The 22,568-nt window shown below is 43.3% G+C and overlaps 1 protein-coding gene across 1 annotated transcript; it reads right to left on the bottom strand.

The window, feature by feature from the left end:
- Positions 1-539: 539 nt before the first annotated feature.
- Positions 540-16,062, bottom strand: Gp2 (glycoprotein 2). Its single transcript, XM_008843866.2, has 10 exons — positions 15,963-16,062; positions 12,583-13,023; positions 11,394-11,492; positions 10,498-10,709; positions 9,889-10,037; positions 8,447-8,692; positions 7,438-7,600; positions 5,125-5,209; positions 3,330-3,374; positions 540-619 (listed from the first exon to the last, which is right to left on the bottom strand). The coding sequence occupies exons 1-10, from the start codon at positions 16,045-16,047 to the stop codon at positions 561-563; spliced, it is 1,584 nt and encodes a 527-aa protein (XP_008842088.1). The 5' UTR covers positions 16,048-16,062; the 3' UTR covers positions 540-560.
- Positions 16,063-22,568: the final 6,506 nt, after the last annotated feature.

The following is a 22,568-nucleotide window of genomic DNA, read 5'->3' as shown; positions in this document are numbered from 1 at the left end:
TGAATGCAAGAGTAAGTGTGTTCAATTTACCAGCCAGTGGGTCAGGAGGGATTTGGGAGGAATCATGGGAAGTGCCCCTTCCCACCCATTAACAGGACACCTCTTCCCAGGAGTTATTAACATTAGACTTTGCACTAATAGCTGCCATCACAGAGGCACCAGTTGGGTTTGGGTTTGCATTCCAAGTCTTACCACTGAATGAGAAAATGAGAAAGTTAGCCTAGGACGAGCTGGCGTGAGGAAAAGAGACATATGAAGGCATCAGAATGTTAAAGGAGGTGAACACTCTTCCCTTTTTTTTCAAACCTAGCCTGGCCTTGAACCAGGACTGTTCACATGACATAAAAGTTAGCCTAGGACGAGCTGGCGTGAGGAAAAGAGACATATGAAGGCATCGGAATGTTAAAGGAGGTGAACACTCTTCCCTTTTTTTTTCAAACCTAGCCTGGCCTTGAACCAGGACTGTTCACATGACATCCAAAGGAATCCAGCTGCACCGAAGGATGAGTGTGAGCCAGAGGAAGAACATGGGCTTCAGGGCCAGGTGCTCAGCCAGCCTCTCAGAACAGCCAAACCAGGAGCACAGGCAGGAGGAACATGGGCCAGGCCAGCAGGAACCCTGAAACACAAGAGACACAAGGGCTCAGTCAAGTGCTGAGCTTTGGAACACAGCAGCCAACGTGAGCTGGCCTCCTTGTCCTTTGCCATACGAGGGTGGGAAGACAGCACAAACCTACATTTGGTTTGGGCTACAGTTCCTGTGAGTCATGTGATAGAAGCAAAATTAGCTAACTACCAATTACTTTTTCCTTTTTCTTCTGGGCACAGAGGAAGGCAACTTTCCACAGCTTCCTTTGCAGATAAGCAGTACCATGTGCTTAGATATTGCCAATGAAATAAGGATGGGAATCATCCATTTTTAGGCCTTCTCATAAAAGCCTCCAGCATTCTCCTCATCCACCATCTAGGCACCAGTTAGAGTATCCAAGACGCAACTCATAGGAGATAGTGCTGTTACTGGAAGGTAGGGGCAGCTGGGACTTCTTAGATCAGGTTTGTATCCCCCATCATAGGATTTAGTGGCGACTTATACTACTGTGCAAAGGAACAGAGAGCTTGGAATTGTTGGTTATAGCAGCTCACATTACTGACACTGACAGATGCTGAAGAGGCAGAATGACAGGGTTGAAAAGCACCACTGCTGAGGTTTCACTGTTCATCCTAGGTTGTAGCTCTACAACTCCCTAGGCGGACCTTCACAAGATATTAAACCTCTGTGCTCGTTTCCTTACATACAAAACATAAATATTAATAGCACCTATTACCTTATCAGATTTCATAAGGTTTAAATAAGTCAGTTCATATCAAGTATTTACAACTGACATGAGGGCTGGGGAACATAGCTCAGTGGTAGACTGCTTGCCTGTCATGTGTGAGGTCCTAGGTTCAATCCCAACACTGCAATAAAATAAAATAAAATAAGTGCCTGAAACATGGTAAGCATCATGTGTTGGCTTTGAAAACCAGTCTCTGAGATCTGGGGGTATATATGACTCTTTTGCACACTGCTGGTTATTCAGTGTTGAGGGGAAATGTTGGATAATCATTTCATGTCAACTCTCTAAGCCACTACCAGAGTTCAGGATCTCCCATCCCCCACAGGTTAATGTAATTTGCTGATATTTTAAAGAGTGTGTGTGTCAGGGGAGCATAGTTTAAAAAAAAACATAAATGTGTGAAAACCAGTTTATAAGATGAGACATAGATGGATGTTCAAGTAATCCTGAGGCATCGGAAATGATTGCAGGAGGCTACAAACTAGGAGAACCACAAGTGCCCTCTTGTGGCTTGCTCCCTAACTATCAGATGGATTCCTTCCTCTTCCACAAGATTCCAAAATCCCATGCTAGAAGTTAGACAACTCAGCAGACTCCACTGGGAAGTCACCCTTCTGGGCACTGTGCCAACCTGAAGGTGTAGGGGAGGTGAAGAAGACAAGATGACCCCGATGTCAGGATGCGTTTACTCTGTGCTCTGTGCACTCTGTACCATGAGTCTTACTACCTTAACACAGTCTGGCTATTAGCAGTGAACATACAGAGGCCTTCTTGTACTTCTTTGGGAACGTATTAGAATGCTGCATAGTTGGAAACTTGCACATGAAGCGACACTTTTAAGTCTAGGTTCACCAATATAAATCTTTCAGGAAATAGAAAAATATTACTACTATGCATTTTCCTTCCCATGCAAAATATATTTATTCAATGTGTTGTATCTTAAGGGCCAAGTCATTTATCAAATCCCCTTTCAGACACTGCTGTCTGATGAGACTCTTTCCTGACCTTTTCCAGCACAGTTAATTAGTCCTCCATGTTCCTCTGTGCTAGTTACCTGCTTTGTCACTTAGTAACGTATGCCCCTGCCTGCCTTGCTTACTCAATACCCTACAGCCGCTTCTAACCTTAGGGCTCTGTTCCCTTGATATTTCCTGATCTAGACTCTGTTTCTCTTTTGGTTAAACACAGTTTTCTCTGACTGTTCTTCTGACCACATATCCATTCTGGCATTCCTGTTTACTTCCTACTTTGATAATACATTCACCAGACATTGTTTGCACACATGGCCATATCAAATAAAGATCACATTTCCCAGGTTCCTTTGCAGCCAGGTATGGCGATGTGGCTAGACATGCCATAGAATGAAGGTAGGAGGTGCCAGCTGCCAGGAATATTCCTTAGCACTCACTGATTTCCTTCGAGTCCCTCCATTCTGACGGGGGGTTGGTGCTCTGACTGCCACCTTGGACCATGAAAATGATAGCCACACCTTAAAGATGTGAAATAGCTACTTGGAAGGACCTTGGATCTTTGATCACTTCCCAGTCTACCCTACTAGCCTCTTGCTTCTAGATTTCACTTATGTGGGAAAGAAGTAAACTTGTATCTAATTTAAGACTAATTATGACCCACTCTAGTAACTTCCTATCACGTCACTGTCTTTTACTTCTATTTTCTGCTTTTTATTGTCTATTCTCTACTCTGAAACATACATGTTACAAAGGCAGGCACCTGGTCTTTCTTGATCAGCATTGTATTATGAATTCCTAGAACAATGCCTGGCTCACAGCAGGCACTTGGTAAGTATTTGTTGTTAAATAACTGTGTTCTATGCTAGATTGTAGAACTACTGTTGGATCACACTCATTTTAGTAGTCACAGTCCCTATAGGGCCTGGCACACTGAAGAGGCCGCATCAATGTGCAGTGGTTTGAAGGATGGAAGGAAAGAGATATGGCAGAACTGTGAGCAAAACATGAGGGTACCATGTACCTGCAGTGCTGGGGGCTCCACTCACAGCACCAAGATCCTGAGCACCTGTGGACAAGAGCAGAAGATGAGGGTCTCCTCAGACATGCTCTGTGGAACACATGCAGTACTGGAGCCATAGCTACTCCAAATCCTTGTAGACCTGGTCACCACCACCACTGGCAATCCTCAGTATGGGGCCTCTGGTATCTGGAAAGCACATATCTAAGCACTTTCCATGCACATTAGGTCTAATTTTCCAAATGGAACTGGGAAAAAAGGTATCCTCATCTACATTTGACCTGTGGGAAGGTGGAGGCTCATTAGTGTGAAGGAATTTGTTGGTTTTCTGGACAGTAGCAGAGCTGGGTTTTGAACCCCAGTGTGACGGCTACTTTCCATTGTCAATTTGATAGGGCTGAGAGAGCCTAGGAGATTGTGAAGCGCACTTCTGGGTGTGTCTGTGAGGGACTCTCCAGAGAAGGTCAACCAAGGGAGTAAACGCTTCCTCAAATGTGAGTAGTACTATCCCATAGCCTGGGAGCCTGGATGGGATAAAAGGGGGGAAAGGAGAGAGCTCACAGCATATCTCTCTCTCTCTCTCTCTCTCTCTCTCGCCATGAAATGAACAGCTTTGCTTCACTATGTACTTCTGTTGCATTCCTTGTCAAATGAGACCTGAAGACCTAGAGCCAAGTGATGCCTAAAAAAATCCTGAAACCATGAGCCAAAATAAATCCTTCCTCCTTTAAGGCATTTTGTTTCAGATATCTGGTCATGGGTAATGAATACCCGGTGTGTCTGTTTCCAAAGCATAAACCTATAATTCTCCCCTCTACAATTTATCCTGTGACACCACATGAGCCTTTGAGTCAAGGGCTCAATAGACAGGACAACTCAAGGCAGAGCCTTCTTCATAAAGCAGTTCAGTTTGCGCATTCCATCAGACAGAAGTGGAAACAGTGCTGACGGGCTTCCGTGAGCAAGCTGATAATATATATAAGCTGCTTAGCACACTGTAAGGGTGACAGTGTTGTTATTTGACTATTATTAGCATTGTTAACACAGTTTAAGGATGAAAGTATAATTATTTGACTGCTGTTAATATTATAAGCAATGTGTAAAGTGAAAGGATGTTATTTAACTATCATTAACATTGTTGTAGCTTATTTCTCTAAGGCAAAAAGTGTTTTCTTTATTGGTAAGTGGTGGTGTTGGCGATTCTGGTGGAAATAAAAACATTGACAGTAATACAAACACATGTATTGGACTGATGAAGATTTGTAGAGTGGTTAAAAAGCTTCCCCTCCATTTCATCTCCCAAGTACCACAGCTAATTTTTGGAAAACACAGTCATTCACCAGAAAACAAAGCTACCTTTAAAGAGGGATTAGATCTTAAGACTTCACCTACAAGGGACTGAGTTATGGGTCTTTGAATATGTTAGAGGGATAGGTTGCTTGCTTTAGAATTAAATCCATCTAGTTTAATTCTAATTCTTGCCAGCAATAAACAAGTGATCTTGAGTGAAGTCATTAATCTCTCCAAGCTCTGATTTTTTCACCAAAAATGGATACGGTTGTGGAAGAATTAAGTGTATTGATGAATACAAGGGTTTAGCCTAGCCTCTAGCACATAAGCAGTCTACCGAAAATGGAGATACATTTCCACCCCACGGAACGACACATTAACTAGTGAGGGGTCGGTGGACCAAGGGAGCAAAGAAGCCCAGAGCAGTTGGCATTGGTGACACCAGGCATCCGTGGTTAACTGTCAGAACTTAACCAGCTGTCCTTGTCACCAGGATTCACCCACTTACCTCTCTTAGTGATGGGTCCTAAATCTAGAACCCTGGCTAGGTTGATGGCTGATCCAGCACTGCGGAGTCGACTTGCTGGACAAGACTGTGAAGGCAGAGAATGCTTGTTATATCAAAATTAAAATGCATGGTTCCTACATGTAGACTGTCGTGGCTATGGATACCGTGTCCTAGGCATCAGGCTTTCCCACCATTTTGCCTTCTTTTCAATACTGTGGTCTTTTCCACCTACAGAATTTACATATCTGTGTCTAACAGAGTGGCATTAATCTCTATTCTCTTTTGTATAATTGGAACAAATGTCTTTCTCTTCCCATGATGATTCAATAGAACATTTTTTCTTTCTTTCCTTCCTTCTCTTCCTTCCTTCCTTCCTTCCTTCCTTCCCTCCCTCCCTCCCTCTTTCTTTCCTTCCTTTCATGTGTATGGTGTATGCATGTGAGGAGGCCAAAGGTCGACATCAAGTGTCTTCCTCTACTATCCATCTTACTTTTTGACACATGGTTTCTCACTGAACCTAGAGCTTGTCATTTTGGCTAGGCTGCCAAACCAGCAAGTTCCCAGAATCCTTCTGTCTCTACTGTTCCTGTTTTGGGGCTACAGATGAATGTCATCATTCCTGGCTTTTTCATAGGTGCTAGAAATCTGAATGCAAGTCCTTAAGCTTGAGCAGCAAGCACTTTATCCACTGAACCATCTCCCCAGGCATGCAACCCTGGTTCTAAAGATTAAAATGAAGCATGTCAGCAACATATAGGCATATAGTAAGCAGCCAAGAAATGCTACCTATTCAGAGAAAATGGGGGTGAGAGCCTGCGCATTGGAATCACAACTCAGTTGGGGCACATGCCTCTTCCCTCCTCCCTCCTTTCCTCGCTCTCTTCTGTCCTCTGACTTCCCTCCCTTCTTTCCTCTTCCTTTCTTCTCTCCCTTTCCCGTTCTTCCTTCCTCCCTCCCTTCTTCCTCCTCCCTTTTCTCTCCCATCCTGCCTCCTTCCCCCCTCCCATCCTGTCTTTCTTCCCTCCCTTCCTCCTTCGTTCCTTCCCTCTCTCCCCCTTCCTTCCTTCCTTCCTTCCTTCTTTCCTCCTTCCTCCCTCCCTCCCTCCCTCCCTCTTTCTTTCCTTCCTTTCATGTGTATGGTGTATGCATGTGAGGAGGCCAAAGGTCGACATCAAGTGTCTTCCTCTACTATCCATCTTACTTTTTGACACATGGTTTCTCACTGAACCTAGAGCTTGTCATTTTGGCTAGGCTGCCAAACCAGCAAGTTCCCAGAATCCTTCTGTCTCTACTGTTCCTGTTTTGGGGCTACAGATGAATGTCATCATTCCTGGCTTTTTCATAGGTGCTAGAAATCTGAATGCAAGTCCTTAAGCTTGAGCAGCAAGCACTTTATCCACTGAACCATCTCCCCAGGCATGCAACCCTGGTTCTAAAGATTAAAATGAAGCATGTCAGCAACATATAGGCATATAGTAAGCAGCCAAGAAATGCTACCTATTCAGAGAAAATGGGGGTGAGAGCCTGCGCATTGGAATCACAACTCAGTTGGGGCACATCCCAGTTTTGATCCTGCCTAGCTGTGTGTGAGGCACGGCTAAAGGACCTCTCTGGACCTCAGTTTCCTTATCTGTATAAAGAAGACTACTTAAATGGTTGTTGTAAGAGTTAAATTAGATAAAGATGTGAAAGTTTTAGCATAGTCTTTGATACATTCCTTACTACAGGATGAACTATTCCCTTATCTGAAATGTGTAGCTCCAGAAGTATTTGAGATTTGGGAGTCTTCAAATTTTGGAGCATTCATACAGGTTTTACTAGTTGGTTATAATCTAAGAATCTGAAACTCAAAACATTCCAAAATCCAAAATGTTTTGAGCATCATCTTGGCCATCCAAAGCTTTAGGACTTTGGAACACTTTGGATTTAAGGTTTCTGTATCAGTGATGCTCAGACTATATTATTATAATCTGTCAAAATAGGTCTTATGCCAAGGAAAACTGATCAGCCTTGTGAAGAGACAATAATTGATCATAACTAGGCTTTGGAGGTATCTAGAGTCCATCCATTCATCCTTCCTCTTTACTCTTTCCTTCCCTGTCATCCATACACATACCCATCTTTCTACCTCTTTAGGCATCTATCCATCCATTCCATGAACCTCTCTCCCTCCTCCTCGCTCCCTCCCTCCTCCCTTTCTTCGACCTCTGCATTCACCCATCTTTCTTTCTATCTATCCCTCCATACATAACTCCTACTGTGCACCAGGCCTCATGCCAGGCTCCCAATAATCCAGTCCAAAGAGATACTCACCGGCTCACACTGCTCATTTAAGGGATCACACAGATAGACTTCACAATGCAGGTACACTAGGTCATAATTTCCAGCAAACATGAACATCTGTACTGAGAACCGACTTTCTGAGGACACCCCATTCTCCTCTACATGAATACTGGAATCTTGTGCATTTGGACAGCTGGGAGGATGAAAGGACAAGGGTGTGACCTCTGACCCAACACTGGAGGGTATTAAGAGTCTCTCTACCCCAGACTCCTTCCATCATGCTTCCATGAAGTGTTTCTAGTCCTCAGTGCTTCCTCCACAATCTCACGTTTTAAACTATTGGACACACAATTTCTGAGGTGAGAATGAAGCTTTCCAGTCTCAATTTCAGGTAAACCATCCAGGGCAGGTTAATTTAGCTTACTGGGCCTCTGTTTTCTTGATTGTTTTCTATCCATGAATCTTTTTAAAAATTTTTTTCTTTATTCTTGAGAATTTCACATATGCATACAATGAAATATGATCATATTTACCCTATGCTTCCCCCTCCAATTCATCCCAAAGTCCCCCTCATTAATGAAATAGAGGAAGTCATATCCACTTCATAGAGCTGATATGAGCACTTCATGAGACCACTGTATGTATTTGTTTGGTACAGTGTTCAGCACATGGCTAAGTTCAATGATAAATATTACCAAGTATCATTAATATGATTTGACCAACGTAAACATCTATCATAGCCCATTCTTATTTAATTGAGCTATATTTTTAACAGCAAATGTATAGGAAACGTTATCAAGAATAGTGAAATGGAAAGTTATTGTCGCTCCTTTACCCCACTCACCTAATTTGTCTTAATATTTTAGACTAAAATATCAGGAACAACTTTCCAGGATCAGAGAGTATTGGCTACAGTACATAATGCCAAATTATTTCCCAATGAAGCAACCAACTTATACAACTGCCAGGAACGAAAGAGATAAACATTGCCCTCAAAACTTAGTTAAGACCAACAGACACCACCTGAGTCCCCTGATACCTGTTGCTGATGATGAAGTACTTCACAGGGTCAGTTTTGTCTTCTGTGGGGGTGGCATAGCAGTTCCTCAGCAACAGCTTAAGCCTGGAGGCATCTCCTTCCTCTAAGATGGCACCCACATAGAGCATGGATTCCACTGGCAGCACTACTTGGTCCCCTTCATAGGGATGTGTGTAGGTCTGGTCTTGGAAGAGGGCCAACCTGATAGTGAACTCTCCCTCCCCGTCCACATCAATATTCAGGGAACTGGGACAAGGAAAACCACAAGAGTGGAGACATCAGGCATTGACCAGAGAAGACAACATAAACCAAGCAGTGCACTGCTATAACATTATAGAGGAAAAAAGTAATCTCTGGTCTTTAAATGAACTGTTCCATAATCCATTGAAATAGCACTTACTGGTGAGGCACTAAATCTGACAAGCAGTCAAGACCGTGTCTAAGATTTCCACCCGTTTTCCCTGTGCATCAGGTCTCATACATCTCTTACTCAAAGAATAAGGGTTAGTGAACAGCACCATCTTATCACCTGGACAACAGAGCTTGGGATCAGCTCCATTGGCTCACAAGTTTTAGCCTCATGTCTCCTCCCCCACCCCATAATCTTCAGCTAAATCCAATTTTAACAAGATAAATAAGTTTCATTTTTATTTTCTATGAACCAGGAGCCCCAACATGATATAGTCTGAAAACTTTTGAACTCCAAAATTTTGACTCCTTCTTGTTCTGTCATTCTGTGGGCCCAGGAAGTAATGAGGGGCTAGGCCAGGCACCCTGGATTTCTGAAAGCTTGGAAAATCCCCTGACAAGTCTAGGACACTTAAGATCTATTTCAATGGGCTCTTCTCCAAGCACAGACACTCAGTAATAAACAAAGCAGAGACAGAGATCTGCCTGGATCAAATTCTACTCAAACTAACATTTTGTTCTATGCCTGGTGGGAAGAGGGTGCTCTTTCTTCAAAGGTAGACTCAGCTTAAGTGTCAAGTTTTCAGTGAAATCTCCCTGCCCTCTTATAATCCCTACCCCACAAAAGTTAAGTCTGGGTGCCCTGTTCACTAATCAAAACAGAACAAAACAAAAACATCATTTCCTACATTGCATTCATCTGATTTGCAAATGATTGCTGATTATAATTATGATTATTGATATGGTTAGCTGTTTAATGCTTTTCTTCCTCACAGTGAATGAACTTATCTTGATTCTTTGGTTCCCAAGCACATGCTAAGCAGTGCTTCATGTTACAACATTGTTTCATGGTAGCAATCTTTAATAATTACATAATATTCACAAATACCTTGCTTATGCTGAGGGTTCTTAATTACAACCAACAAATGTTGACACAAAGAATAATTCAATGAGTGGAAGTTCCTAAAAGAGGTTAATAAACTGTGTGACCCATGTCAGAACTATTGGTCAAAAGGCAAGGATCAAAGCTTTACCTTACAATGGGTTGAAGTGCAGTTTGGAGGCTGATCTTCATGTCCAGTGGGTAGGTGCATTGGAAGTTGACATTAACAATAATGTCTCTGATAATGAAGTTGGTGACCAAGGAGAGAGTGTTGCTATAGATGGCGTGGGTTCCATTGTTCTTTGGCATAAAAATGAAACCACGTGTATTTATATGGATGTGTATAGGTATTTCTTGAACTCAGATCTGACTGATTCCAGAGTCAATATTCCCAGCCATGCCACTACCCTGAATTCTGACCTCAAGGGGGCAAAGGGGCCTCCTTTTCTTGTGGTGTTGACACTTTATGGGAAGCCCAGAGTAAAATCTAGGACAATAGGTGGTTGGCCTTTGGGAAGAGTCAGGGACCAACATCTTGCTCCTCTGTACATCTTCCCACACAATCCTTAATTAAGATAATCATAATTGGTGCTTAATTTATGAAGCTCAAATGTCAAACCTATCTAGGCTCTTTACACAGGCCAGTATGTGTAATCTCACAAAGGCCTAGAGGCCCAGAGAGGATAAATCACTTTGCTAAGATCTTACCACTACAAAGATCTAAATTCCACCCTCTAGTCACAGTGATTCAATCACTTACCTCTAGAATGTTTCCACAGTCACTAGCCACAACAGGGCTGGTCATAGACACCCAATTGTCAGGCTCATTTTGCATGATCCCACTGCAGTTCTGGTCGCTCAGGTAGGCAATAATCTCCTCCCCAAAACCTAGGCCTCCCAGCAAACACTTGTCCAGCTTCACCTTGATCTTATCAGGTCCACAGTCCAGCTGAGGCTGCAAACTCTGACTATCTGGAAGGCAAGAATGAAGTCAGTGGAGTGGACAAGGGACTGGAAGCAATAAGCAGCACCCTCATTCTCTGCCCCTTGGCAAAGTCACCATGCCCACCAAGAGGCCAGGTAGACGAGAGGAGTCCTGGGAACCCAAAAGTAGTTAGACTCAGACTGGTAAAGAGGTCTCTCATCCAAGATTTCCAAGCATCCCAGTTAGAGGCTTGGCTTAACTCCTCTTGGGGAAGCAAAGAGGACTTCATTCCAGACCAGATATCTACTACTTTGTGAAGCCAACTCATCTGGCCAGGTTCGAAGCCATGACAAGCCTCCTTTTATTCATTTCAGCATGTATTCAACAAATACTTCTTGAGCATCTACCATTTGCGTCTTGACTCAGTAGTCCCCATGTACCTGACTCTGTAGATATCTAAATGCACCTCCCATGTTTGCAGAGTTCAGTTCCTTTGTCACTCATCAGTCAAGACTGCCCATTCTAGACCCACTTGTTGAAATAGTGGTCCAGCAGATGGCATGGACCTTCTCACCCTTGAAAGCCCACTGGCTTTATAGCAAGTGGACCAAAGAAATCTCAAGATTCCCTCAACCTCAGTTCCATGGCCACTGACTCTGATCCACACTTTATTCCAACCCTCTAATTCTCCCTCCTCCAGCTCTGCCTACTCAGCCCCAGGAACTTCTCACCAGATGCATTGAGGTCCTTCCTGCAGACACAGATATCATTGTCGTCTTGAACTACACACTCCTCCTCAGGTCGGCAAGTTGCCTTACAAGTAAAGGGCTCTAGAGGAAGGAGGCAGAGGAAGGGGATCAGAATCCAGAGTAGGTAGATTTGAGTCCTCACAAATCAACTGTCTCTTTGCATCAGTGTCTTTACAAGGGTGTGAGATACCAGAAAAATCAAACTTCAAAATCATATTTCCTGAGTCTCAAACCCAGTGAAGTGAGTGACAGATCTAAAGCTATCATTGGGATGCTTCAAACAGACCAAGTACCATCCCAACAACTTTCTGTGCTTTGGTGAATTTGACCCAAACGGTAGCAATTTGTAGCAGGGCAGAGTGATTTTAAGTCCATAGTTACTAGTGCTAGTGTGCCTGCATTCAAATCCCAGCCCTACTATATTTCATGTCTGTGATAAAGGGAGAATGACTTAACTTCTCTATGCTCCAGACCCTAATTTGGATGATTATATAGACTATTTCATGGACCGAGTCAGAGAATTCATTAATATATTTAAAGCACTTAGAATGGTAGTAGATATATTGTGAGCACCATGAATTAACTGTTATTTTTACTGTTACCCATTTGTTTCAGATGAGAAAATAGTTTCTAAGGGGTACATGAAACCATCCAAACCAAAGTGACATTTGAATGAGCCTGAGTTCTTGATATTGTGTGTATGTGTGCGGGGGGGAAGTATACACATTCACGTTTGTGTTTGAGTGCCCTTATGTGCTCAGAAGCCAGAGGAGGACACTGGGTGTCCTGTTCTATGAGTCTCCACCTAATTCCCTTTGGAGAAGATCTCTCATTGAAACTGGAGTTAGGCTGGTAGCCAGCAAGTCCCAGCAATCCTTCTGGGGATTTGACCTCAGGTTCTCATGTTTGTGCAGCGAGTGTTCTTACCCACTGAGCCATCTAACCAGCCTGATAGTATGCAACATGCATTTATAAGTTAGGAGATCTCACTCTCAAATTTGAATTTCTGGCTTTACTTAAAGGGCCCAACAGCCCTCACATTAGAATCCCATATGTATTTCCAGCAGGATCCCAGTGGAGGCTACTTTGCTCATTCTCTTTTTGACCAATTCTCCTGGCTCTACTGAGTCCTGGGTATTAAGGGTCACCCTGCCCTTTAGCTGCTGCTCACCTGTGCAATATCTCAGTTCGCATTCAGGGGTGCCCTGCAACCGGTAAACATAGTATTTGTCAGGACAGGCCTTCACTTGGACCTCAGAATTCCAAAGGCAGCAATTTTCACTCCAGTGGGCACAGGCTTTGCGGCTAACAATGCCATCTCCAAGGACAGGGTGAGACCCATTCAACCACATGGGGGCAGAGGTATGGCACCGTTGTACTGCCACACAGGTCTCTGGGATCCTTTCTCCTCCTTCACCCACAAAGCGGTACCAGCCATCCAGATTATAGTCACATTCTGTCCCTATTGCTGTGTTCTGTGTGCTTCGGGTGGGATCGTCCAGGAGGATGTAATTTTGGCAGGGGTCAAAACAGATGTCGGCCTCTGGGGTATCAGGGGCTCCACATTCCAAGTCCTGCCTGTTAGAGCCAACTGCTCTGGAGTTTCCGTAACCTGAGAAAGAATGGAGAGTACTTGGGCTTAGTGAGCAGCTTCAGGGTTTTTATCCCTATACTCTGCTTTGAATGCTCTAAGGATCCCAGTGAGACCAACAGGTACACAGCCTAGAAATCAAACATCAAGTTTTGTCATTCAGGGAGCAGAATGACCAACAGGCACTTTTCCTGTTATTTTATATGCAGCAAGGACATTGAGGCCACCACTTTGCATCCCCATTGTCCAGCAAAGAATTACAAAGAGCTTCCCTGTGGGCCACACGCCAAAGACCCACTATACCGATGTTTGTTTTTCTCATACATGTAATACGGGCTCCCTGGGAAACCCCAGACATCATTAAAATGAATTAAGTGGAAATAAAAGTTGTCACAGTGCTTAATTTGGCTGAAAGCATTCTAAGATGAGAATTGTCCCAAGTTGGTCCTACCTCCAGAAGTAATAATAAATTTGTTGTACAGCCTTTAGAATTTTCCAATGTACACACACACACACACACACACACACACACACACACACACAGAGAGTCATTTAGTAAACATTAGTGTTGCCCAACTTTTTTTTCCATTTGCATTTTTTGACTTGATATTAACATCAACACTTTTCCCTGTCAGTAAATAACAGCATAGGCTACTATCAGCAGATGGGCCATCTAACATAAGATTTCTCAAGGTTGGCAATGGTGCTATTGATTGGATTATCTTTATTGTGGAACTGTCTTCAAAACAGAATCATGCAGCTGGAGAGATGACTCAGTAATTAAGAGCACTGGCTGCTCTTGCAGAGGACCCCAATTTGGTTCCCAACATCCATCTGTAACTCCAGTTCTAGGGAACCTGATGCCTTCTTCTGCTGTCCTCAGGTATTGCATGACATGGGTACACTTACATACATGCAAGCAAAATACTCATACACATTAAATAAAAATAAATTTAGAATAGAATCATAAAATGTTTAATAGAATCTTTGGCTTTTGGCTCATGCCACTGGCTCTTTCTGAAGTTGTCTTGGATATCTCCAAATGGTCCCTAGAAGGCAAAATCACCTCCATTGAGAACCACTGACCTAACATCATATTTGATCTACTTTTTAGGGGCTGTGATATATAAAGAGACAGAGAAATGATGAAGGGGGATAATCAGATGCTGGACCAGGGGATTTAAATACGGCTCTCATCTTCTGACTGGTGGCATTGACAGGTGATTTAGCTCTTCTGAGACCACCTCTGAGAACTAGAAGTTCTTAAACTCCCTTAACCACACCTTGGGCCATACTGTTTATGTACCTATGATTCTCTATGCTGTTATTAGCCTACAGAGTTTCTTTCAATTATTATCTTTAAAAATGCATCATATATTGGGGCTGAAGAGAGTTTGGTTGCCTTGCAATAGTACCTGAGCTCAGTCCCTAGAGAACACACTTTTAAGAGCTGGGCATAGTTTCCAATGCTTATCACCCCAGTGCTGGGGAGGTAGAAATAGGCCCATTCTTGGGAGTCACTGGGCCAGCCTAACCTATGGTGAACTCTAGTCAAAAATGAGAAATCTTGTCTCAAAAAAACAAGGTGGAAGGGACTACCCAAGGAATGACATTTGAAGTTGTTTTCTGGCCTCCACAAGTGTTTGTGAGTGTATACACACACACGCACGCGCACACGCGCACACACACACACTAAATAAATAAATAGAAATTAGTTTTTCATCTAAAAGAATAATATCTGTGATAACATAGATATGGTGTAATTGTTATATTATTTGATATGCATGAAAAGAAACATGCAGCCATTAAAAACGTTTAAAGAATTTCTCAGGCACCTCTGGGGTCATTCTGGGATAGTTTGCTCCATTTGGTAGATGAAGCCTTAAAGAGGGTTAAATGAGATGATTTGTGCAAGATACAAAGTACAGTGCTGGGGTCCATCCAGTTGTTGTCCCTAGTGCTGAGTAGTTGAATACTTTGTATGTCTGAACGATGAATTAAGCACACCCATGGTATTGCAATTTTACGGACGTCAGTGAGGCTTTAAAAAGAACATTTTCCACCTTTGCTCACACAAGTGTTTGCTTTAAGAAAAGGAGTTGCTGTCCTTGTTATTCTTGGATCATTTCCCATGTACCCTGTGCTTTCCCATGGGAGCTGTGAGCTGAGCTCTCCTCCCAACCTCCCTCCACAGGACTCATATTTGCACCCTAGGGAGCTGTGAGCTGAGCGCTCCTCCCAACCTTCCTCCATAGGATTCACATTTGTACCCTAATCCTGAGCTTGAGAACCCATTTCTAAAAGTGTCTAAGTTGCCCTCATTCACAGATCTTTGGACCTGGGCATGGTGATACATACTTTTAACTCCAGCATTCCAGAGGCTGAGACAGGAGAGTCGAACACCAACCTGGACTACAAGGTTCTCTCTCTTCCTCTCTCTCTCTCTCTCTCTCTCTCTCTCTCTCTCTCTCTCTCTCAAAACAAACTTATATATCTTTTGTACCTGAACAACATGAATGTATTCTCTCTCTCTCTCTCTCTCTCTCTCTCTCTCTCTCTCTCTCTCTCTCTCAAAACAAACTATGCAATACAAGCCTAGATCTTTGGAAGATAGATGATTAAATCTAATACTTTTATCTTTACAGATGAGCAACTTGATAGAGCAAAAGGAAAAGCAAGGCGACTAGATAATCGCCCTCTTGTCTCTTCCAATCCGCACTCTCTGGCTACCTCTTGATATGAACTGCGGAAGTTACCTTGAGTGGCTCCCCCTACCCTTTCGGGCTCTAAGAGACTGACTCCCTTTCTCTCACCATGTCCCTTTGGCCTCCAGCTCTGAATCTTTGTTTTCAACCCCCTGTTCCTTCCACTGACCTGAACACAGCCTTTGCTGCATCGCCTCCCCACCCACTACTCACTTCCCAGGTCTTGCCAAGCATCTTAGATTCTAGAACACTCACCTGGTTGTACTGTAGATGTAGATGCCAGGGTCAGAATGTAGATGCAGGAGGCCACAGCCAGCCCCAGGAGGTCACAGCCTACCATCTTTTCCGTAAAGTGAGACACACAGGTCACTCTGCAGAGTGTAGACTCTCCATACAACTGTAGAAAAGGAAAAGCTCACCTAACATCAGTACAACAACCTTCGTGCCCAATGGCAAAACTAATACTTATATTAGTTCAGTACCCACCATGTAACTCTATTTGTATTAAGCCCCTTTCATACTTTATTTCACTTGTCTCTGAATCATCCCACAGGGATGATACTATTATTGTTCCCATTTTTCAGATGAAGAAGTTGAGATTCAAGAGCACCTTAATCCACGCAATATCTATCAAGCTGCTTCTCTATGGAATCATGGTTCTGGAAGTTACATAACTCACTTAGGGCCAATAGATCCAGGCTCTCAGGACCAGAACTGACTTCCTTCATGAAGAGCTACATTGTTTCAAAGCAGGCATGACTTGCAGAAATTGAGTGGAATAATAGGAGTAGAGATTTAACTAAGGAGATGAAATGGAAAGCAAGGGAACCAAACGTGTCTCAGGCCTGCAGAATGTCCTAGAAGGGTCTTTGGACGGTATCTGCTCAGGTGGAGTAGACAGCACTGGCTGACTACCTTAGTTGGATGCAGCAGGAGCTACTAAGATCCTCTGGGGGTTTCCATGAGAGTAAGACAATGTCAGATCGACCCTGAGCCCCCTGCTCCCAGCACAGAATTGGCACATATGGGCTTCCCATGAAAGAATTATATGACGAATTAAATAAGTAAGTAAGTAAATAAGTAAGTAAATAATAAATAAATGAGAAAAAAAGCCTTCCAACTCTCAGGTGATATTTATTCTCCTTTGCCCTGAAAGGACACCACTGGGTTACTTCTGAAAGACATTAGTTAAAAACAGAATCCTGTTTCTAGCCAGGTATCATGAATACATGAGACAGCAGAGACACAGCAGTGCCCAGAACTGTGATTTTGGAGGTGCCATCCTATATGGACACACATGTGTTTCAGATGGGAAGATCAAGGTGACCTCTCTAGGCTTGACACAGTCAGAAGATGGCTGGGACCACAAGCTGGATATAGAGTGACTTGGGGAGTCTTTGACAATGGCAAAGGTCTAGATTTATTGCTGGGTTCTCACAGTTTACAGAAACAAATGACCCTAGCAAGTCCAGTGGGCAAAGACGGTGAAACTCACCCCCTCCCCAGGTTTAGGAGAAAGCTCACTGGGGCTTGGTGGAGGACTTACCTTGGGGAGGAAAACTGGAAGTCTTTTTCCTCTTCAACTAAAGCGTGGGAATGCAGCCTGCTGTGGGCTTTTTATTGGAATTTCCCACCCATGTGGCTCCTTATGATTGGTGCTGAGGCAGGACTAGAGCTAAGTTCCCCAGCCATACACTGGGGCTTTGGGCTTGATGGATGTAGGCAAGATAAGCCGTTTACTGTAAAGGGCGGTGAAAGAAATGCCATTGCCCCTCCCCACGCATCACCACAGCGCAAACTGTTCTAGAAGTCAATCCTTCACACCAATGCTTCTCTATAAACAATTACAATATGTACTGAAGTTTGAATACACCAGGGAACTGTCAATACCTTGCAACCATTACTTCTCACATCTAATCCTCCAATAAACTGACAAAGCTGGTGCCATGTTTATTCCCACAAGCCAAACACTAATGAGAAGGACTCAAAATACCCGAAGGAAAGTAGAGAAATCAAACAGGCAGTTGTTTGCACAATAGATTTCCAATGTACCTTATGTTCCTAGATAATTACCATAGAGCACGTCTACTTGATTAGCCTGGGGCCAGGAGTGTGGGGGAATGAAGGAAGGGGAGGTGAGAGCTTCCCATTCTTGGCCCACAGAGTCTACCCAACTTCAAATGAGGTATCTGGGGATGGTGAATTGTAGATTGGAAAGGTATCCATAAGTCACTTGGACAAAGCAAGCCTAAACATAGCCACTCCTTGGACAGATGGCAAAACCTGGAAGGCACAGAGCTGGGGAAAGGCTGTAGAAGTTCTGGGACCTGGCTTCCATAGCATGGTTGAAATCACAGAGTTAGAAAAGAACCAATGCTTTTGCAGAAAAATGACTCTTCCGTTTCTCTGGAGCTCTTTGAGGAGCCAAGACTACTTGGGTAACAAAGGCAGAAGGACTTGACCTTGGTAATGATTTGCAGCAAAAGGAAAAGTTGAAGATGTCACAGGCCACCTCTTCTAGTCTTGGTGCATTTGAGAGAATATCCCATCAGTAGAGTGAACTGGACTCATGGTATAGTCCATTGCTCCATGCCACTTGATGCGGTCTCCCCAAGGTTGCCTCAAGGAGACCAACTTTCTCCATCCTTAAAAAGCTGCCCCTCTTCCCACCATTCTTGGAAAGTACCTGTGTCTTGCTCAAGAAAATGAAGGCCACAGCACCTTACCTTTCTCTTTCCCCTGGTCTCCACCCCGTCCTGCTACCCAGCTTCTGATGAAGTGACTTCTCCTTCCTTTTCTTCCCTTTCTCTTCCCTCTCTGCCCTTTCCCTTCCTCTTCTCTTTCCTTCCTCACTATGTCCTTTCCTGCCTTTCCCTATTTGTAATATTTAATTTGACAGATGAAATTTTGATCATGTTCAATATGTTTTGAAGTTTACATGCACTGTGGGTGAGTAAATATAGCTGATTAACAAATTCATTACTTCATACACTTAACTCTGTTTTGGTAATGAGAACCTATAAAATTCACTCTCCTCACAGTTTTCAAGAATGTAACACATTGTCATTAACTATAGTCCCTATGACATACAACAGAGCTCTTCAGATCTCCTTCTGCCTCCCTCTAAAGCCCCATCCTTTAATTTACAACGAGATTGGTTTTACTTCACCCTAGTTAGAATGGCCATTACCAAAAAGAAAAGAAAGAAATCAATAGAGCTGAGAATGGAGGAAGGGAACCTTTTCATAATGTTGGTGGGAATGTAAATTAGCACAGTTATTATGGAAAACAGTATAGAGGCTCCTCCAAAAAGTAAAAATAGAGCTATCATCTGATCATGCAATCCCACTTCTGGGTATGTATTCAAAGGATATGAGGTCAGTATATTTAAGAGGTATCTTCATGCCTGTGTTTATTGCTCATTTCTTCATAGTAGCTAAGATATGGAAGCAACCCAAGTGCTTATCAACAGATGAATAGATAAAGAAGAATGTGGTGTGTGTGTGTGTGTGTGTGTGTGTGTGTAAAATGGAACACCATTTGTCCTTTAAAAAGAAACAAATACTTTAATTTGAAGCACCGTGAATGAACTAGGCCATAATGAGAAAAACATGGCCCACATTATCTCACTCATGTATATAATTTAAAATGTTGATCTCATACAAGCAGAGAGTAGAATGGTGGTTCTCAGATGGGAGTTGGGGTGAGGAGGTGTGGGTCAAAACGTTCTCCTTAGCCATGCATGCTGGCACATGCCTTTAATCCCAGGATTTAGGAAGCAGAGGCAGGCAGATTTCTATGAGATCAAGGCCAGCCTGGTCTACATAGTGAGTTCCAGGCCACCTGGGGATATAGGGAGAGCCTGTCTCAAAAAACAAAACAAAACAAAACAAAAACTCCTCTTTGCCAAAGTCAGTCCCCTATTTCTTCTCTGATGCTTGCATTCCAATATGACCCATTTTAAAACCTCCCTTTTAAGTCTGCTCAGTGTCAAGTATACTGGGCATCTTTTCCTGTCCCTTTACTACTGGACGGTTTGCTGCTCCCTCTAGGTACCCCAGATTTCCATAACTCCCCTGTAACTGTCTCTTATTGACCAATGCCTATTTAGACATTCCCTGTATCACTAAGAACCTTCCTCCTCCAGCTGTTAGTAAAAATGCCAATAGTGCCATTTTTCTTCTTATGCCATATATTCTCCCTAGGAGGTTTCAAATAATCCCATGGTGTACACATTACTTTTGCACTACTGTAACCAAAATATTTGCCAAAACCCTCCAAAAAACTTAAGAGTTGGCTCAGTTGGCAAAATGCTTGCTGTGGAAGATAAAGACCTGAGTTTAGATCCCCAGCATCCACATAAAAAGCTGAACATGGTGATACTTGCCTGTAATTCTAGCACTGGAGAACCAAACAGGGGGCTCTCTGGGACTCAGTGGCCAGATAGTCTTGCTAAATCAATGAACTCAAGGTTCAGTGAGAAACTCTGTCTCAAACACTGAAGTGGAAAGCAAATAGAGGAAGACACCTAACATGGGCCTCTGGTCTCTGCGTGCATATGCATGTGTGCACATACATGAACATGTACACATGCACACCACACACACATACACATACACACACACACACACACACACACACACACCCTTAGGGAGGTTTATTTTGGCTCACAGGTTTAGAGGGCTTTAGTCTACCATGGTGGAGAACATAGTGCAGCAGTTTAGTTCTTGGCAGTGGGAGTGTGTGGCAGTGGCTGCTCACATCATGGAAGACCAGGAAGCAGAGAGCAGGACAGGAATTGGGTCAGGTTTAGCCAAAGGTTTGCCCCACTGTGATCTACTTCTGCCAACTACATCCACCTCTTAAGAAATTCCATAGCTTCCCCAAATAATGCCACAAGCTGGGAAGCAAGTGTTGGAAATGGGCCTGTGAGGGATATTTCAGATTCAAACCATGACACATAATTCAAATTCATCCACGGGCTGCCAAGTCCCCCATTCAGATGGCTCTCCTGGGCTTCAGTTCCACACCCCAGGGCCTGCTGGACTTCTCCACTTGGGCTCAGATACTTAAGGTCCTTCAAACCCAGTAACTTCCAATCTGAACTCATCATCTCTGCTAACTGTCCTCCCACCATCTGCCTCTTTCATCTGCCTAAGTCAAAGACACCACTATTCACCAGGTACTCAAGCTGGGAACTCAACTCTTTATTTTCAAAGTACTTTCCTTTCTTCCTCAGCTCTCATTTCCAGTAAGCACCATATCTTGCCTTTCTGCATTTAAAATACCTCTCAACTCTATCCCTCCTCTGTTTCCACTTTACCAATCCAAATCAGGTCACCATCGTACAGGAGGGTGATTTCAGTAGCAGATTATGGGTCTCTGCTGTCACGGTCCCATCTCTATACCTCAACCTCTATTCCCAGGACTCCGTGCTCCCTGGGATGGGGCCCCTGTTCTTACTTCATACTTCCTCTCTAACATCACTGTACAGTTTCTGCTTCAGCCAATGCACAAGTCTCTGAATTCTCCCTCATCTCCAAATGCCTGCATGATCTTTTCTACTTGCCTAGATCCCTCTATCCTTCTCAGTCTTTTCCCATTTACCTCCTTTTCCAGGAAGCCCTCCCTAACTCAACATGCTGGCTCATTCTCTCTTCCATCACTAGGCCTCTCCAGGATAACCTAACCACATTAAATTGTCTAATAACTAATCTGTATATCAGGACTATAGGAACTTTATGGACAGCAATTTTGATCTCTGTATTTTCACCAGTACTGAGAAAGTATTTGTTAAGTAAATAAATAGATAAAACCATAATATGTATACTCCAAGTCCTCTCCAGTGAGTAATGCTTCAAACCTATGGTGGTTCAAGTGTAGGTCAACTGTGGTGGAAAGACACAAGTTACTGCCTCAGGGCCTTTGAATTTGCTATTCTGGCTGCCTGTCTCATTCTTGTCCAGTTATCTCCCAGTGGTTGGTTCACTCCTTTTGTTCTGTTAGTCTCTGCTTCTCAGAGAAACTGTACCTATCATCTTACCTAAAGCAGGACTCCCATTACAATATCATTTGTACACACGAGCCCACAGCACTTGTGATAGCATGCACAAGACCTGTGCAAAGCCCAAGCCACACAAAAACTCAGCATGGATGGTGGAAGTGGGCAAGAAGCTCCAGCTCTAGCTGAGGGTCTATTGGAAATTGATAGCTGCTGGGAGAGGGAGAGTGAGCTTTCTTTAAGGCTGTAACACTTGGTAGGTTGACCAGACTCTAAGGGATGGGCCCGTATTTAAGAGCATTTGGGGGACACAAATTAGATTTGATAGTCTTGTAAAAAAAAAAAAAAAAGAAGAAGAAGAAAAAGAAAAAAGGATAATAGAGGTCACAAAGTCAGGGGTTAGTAGGATAGTGGTGGGGATGCGGACAGGATCTGAAGATGATAAAAGTCCATGGTATGAATTCTCAAAGAATCAATAAAAATATTTTTTTAAGAATTACAAAAAAAAACAAAATGTAAAACACTTAAAAAAGATATAAGATAGCTGTTAAATTTGAACTAAAATAAACAATGTGCTTTTAAGAACGAAAAAGACAAGGAAGAAAGGGGCAAAGAATTCATTCCAATGTGCCCTACCTCCTTGTTTGTTTTAGACCTTTGTTTTTAGTGTGGGCCCAGACCTTCTCCTTAAGTCCTGCTGTTCCAGAATCACAGTACAGATGAGTCAGCATGGGGTTACCTGCTGACCATAGACTGACCATGAACAGGGCTGGATCAGCCTGTGGTCCTCCTACACAGAGCCCTTATGTGATGGCAACAGGCCTGTACATTTTGTGCATGTTTATGAGTGATAAGAGAGC

Source organism: Nannospalax galili, unplaced genomic scaffold (assembly GCF_000622305.1).
Source record: "Nannospalax galili isolate Female #2095 unplaced genomic scaffold, S.galili_v1.0 scaffold381, whole genome shotgun sequence".
NCBI classification, from domain to species: domain Eukaryota; kingdom Metazoa; phylum Chordata; class Mammalia; order Rodentia; family Spalacidae; genus Nannospalax; species Nannospalax galili.
This window is presented reverse-complemented; position numbering and strand designations above follow the sequence as displayed.

Bases quoted from the DNA above. Each gene is read 5' to 3' on its own strand.
- Gp2 (XM_008843866.2), bottom strand. From the start codon at position 16,047: ATGGTAGGCTGTGACCTCCTGGGGCTGGCTGTGGCCTCCTGCATCTAC. The intron at 13,024-15,962 runs GTGAGTGTTCTA...ATTCTTTCTCAG, and splicing joins TACATCTACAGTACAACCAG to GTTACGGAAACTCCAGAGCA. The intron at 8,693-9,888 runs GTAAAGCTTTGA...TCCTTGTCCCAG, and splicing joins GCACTTCAACCCATTGTAAG to TTCCCTGAATATTGATGTGG.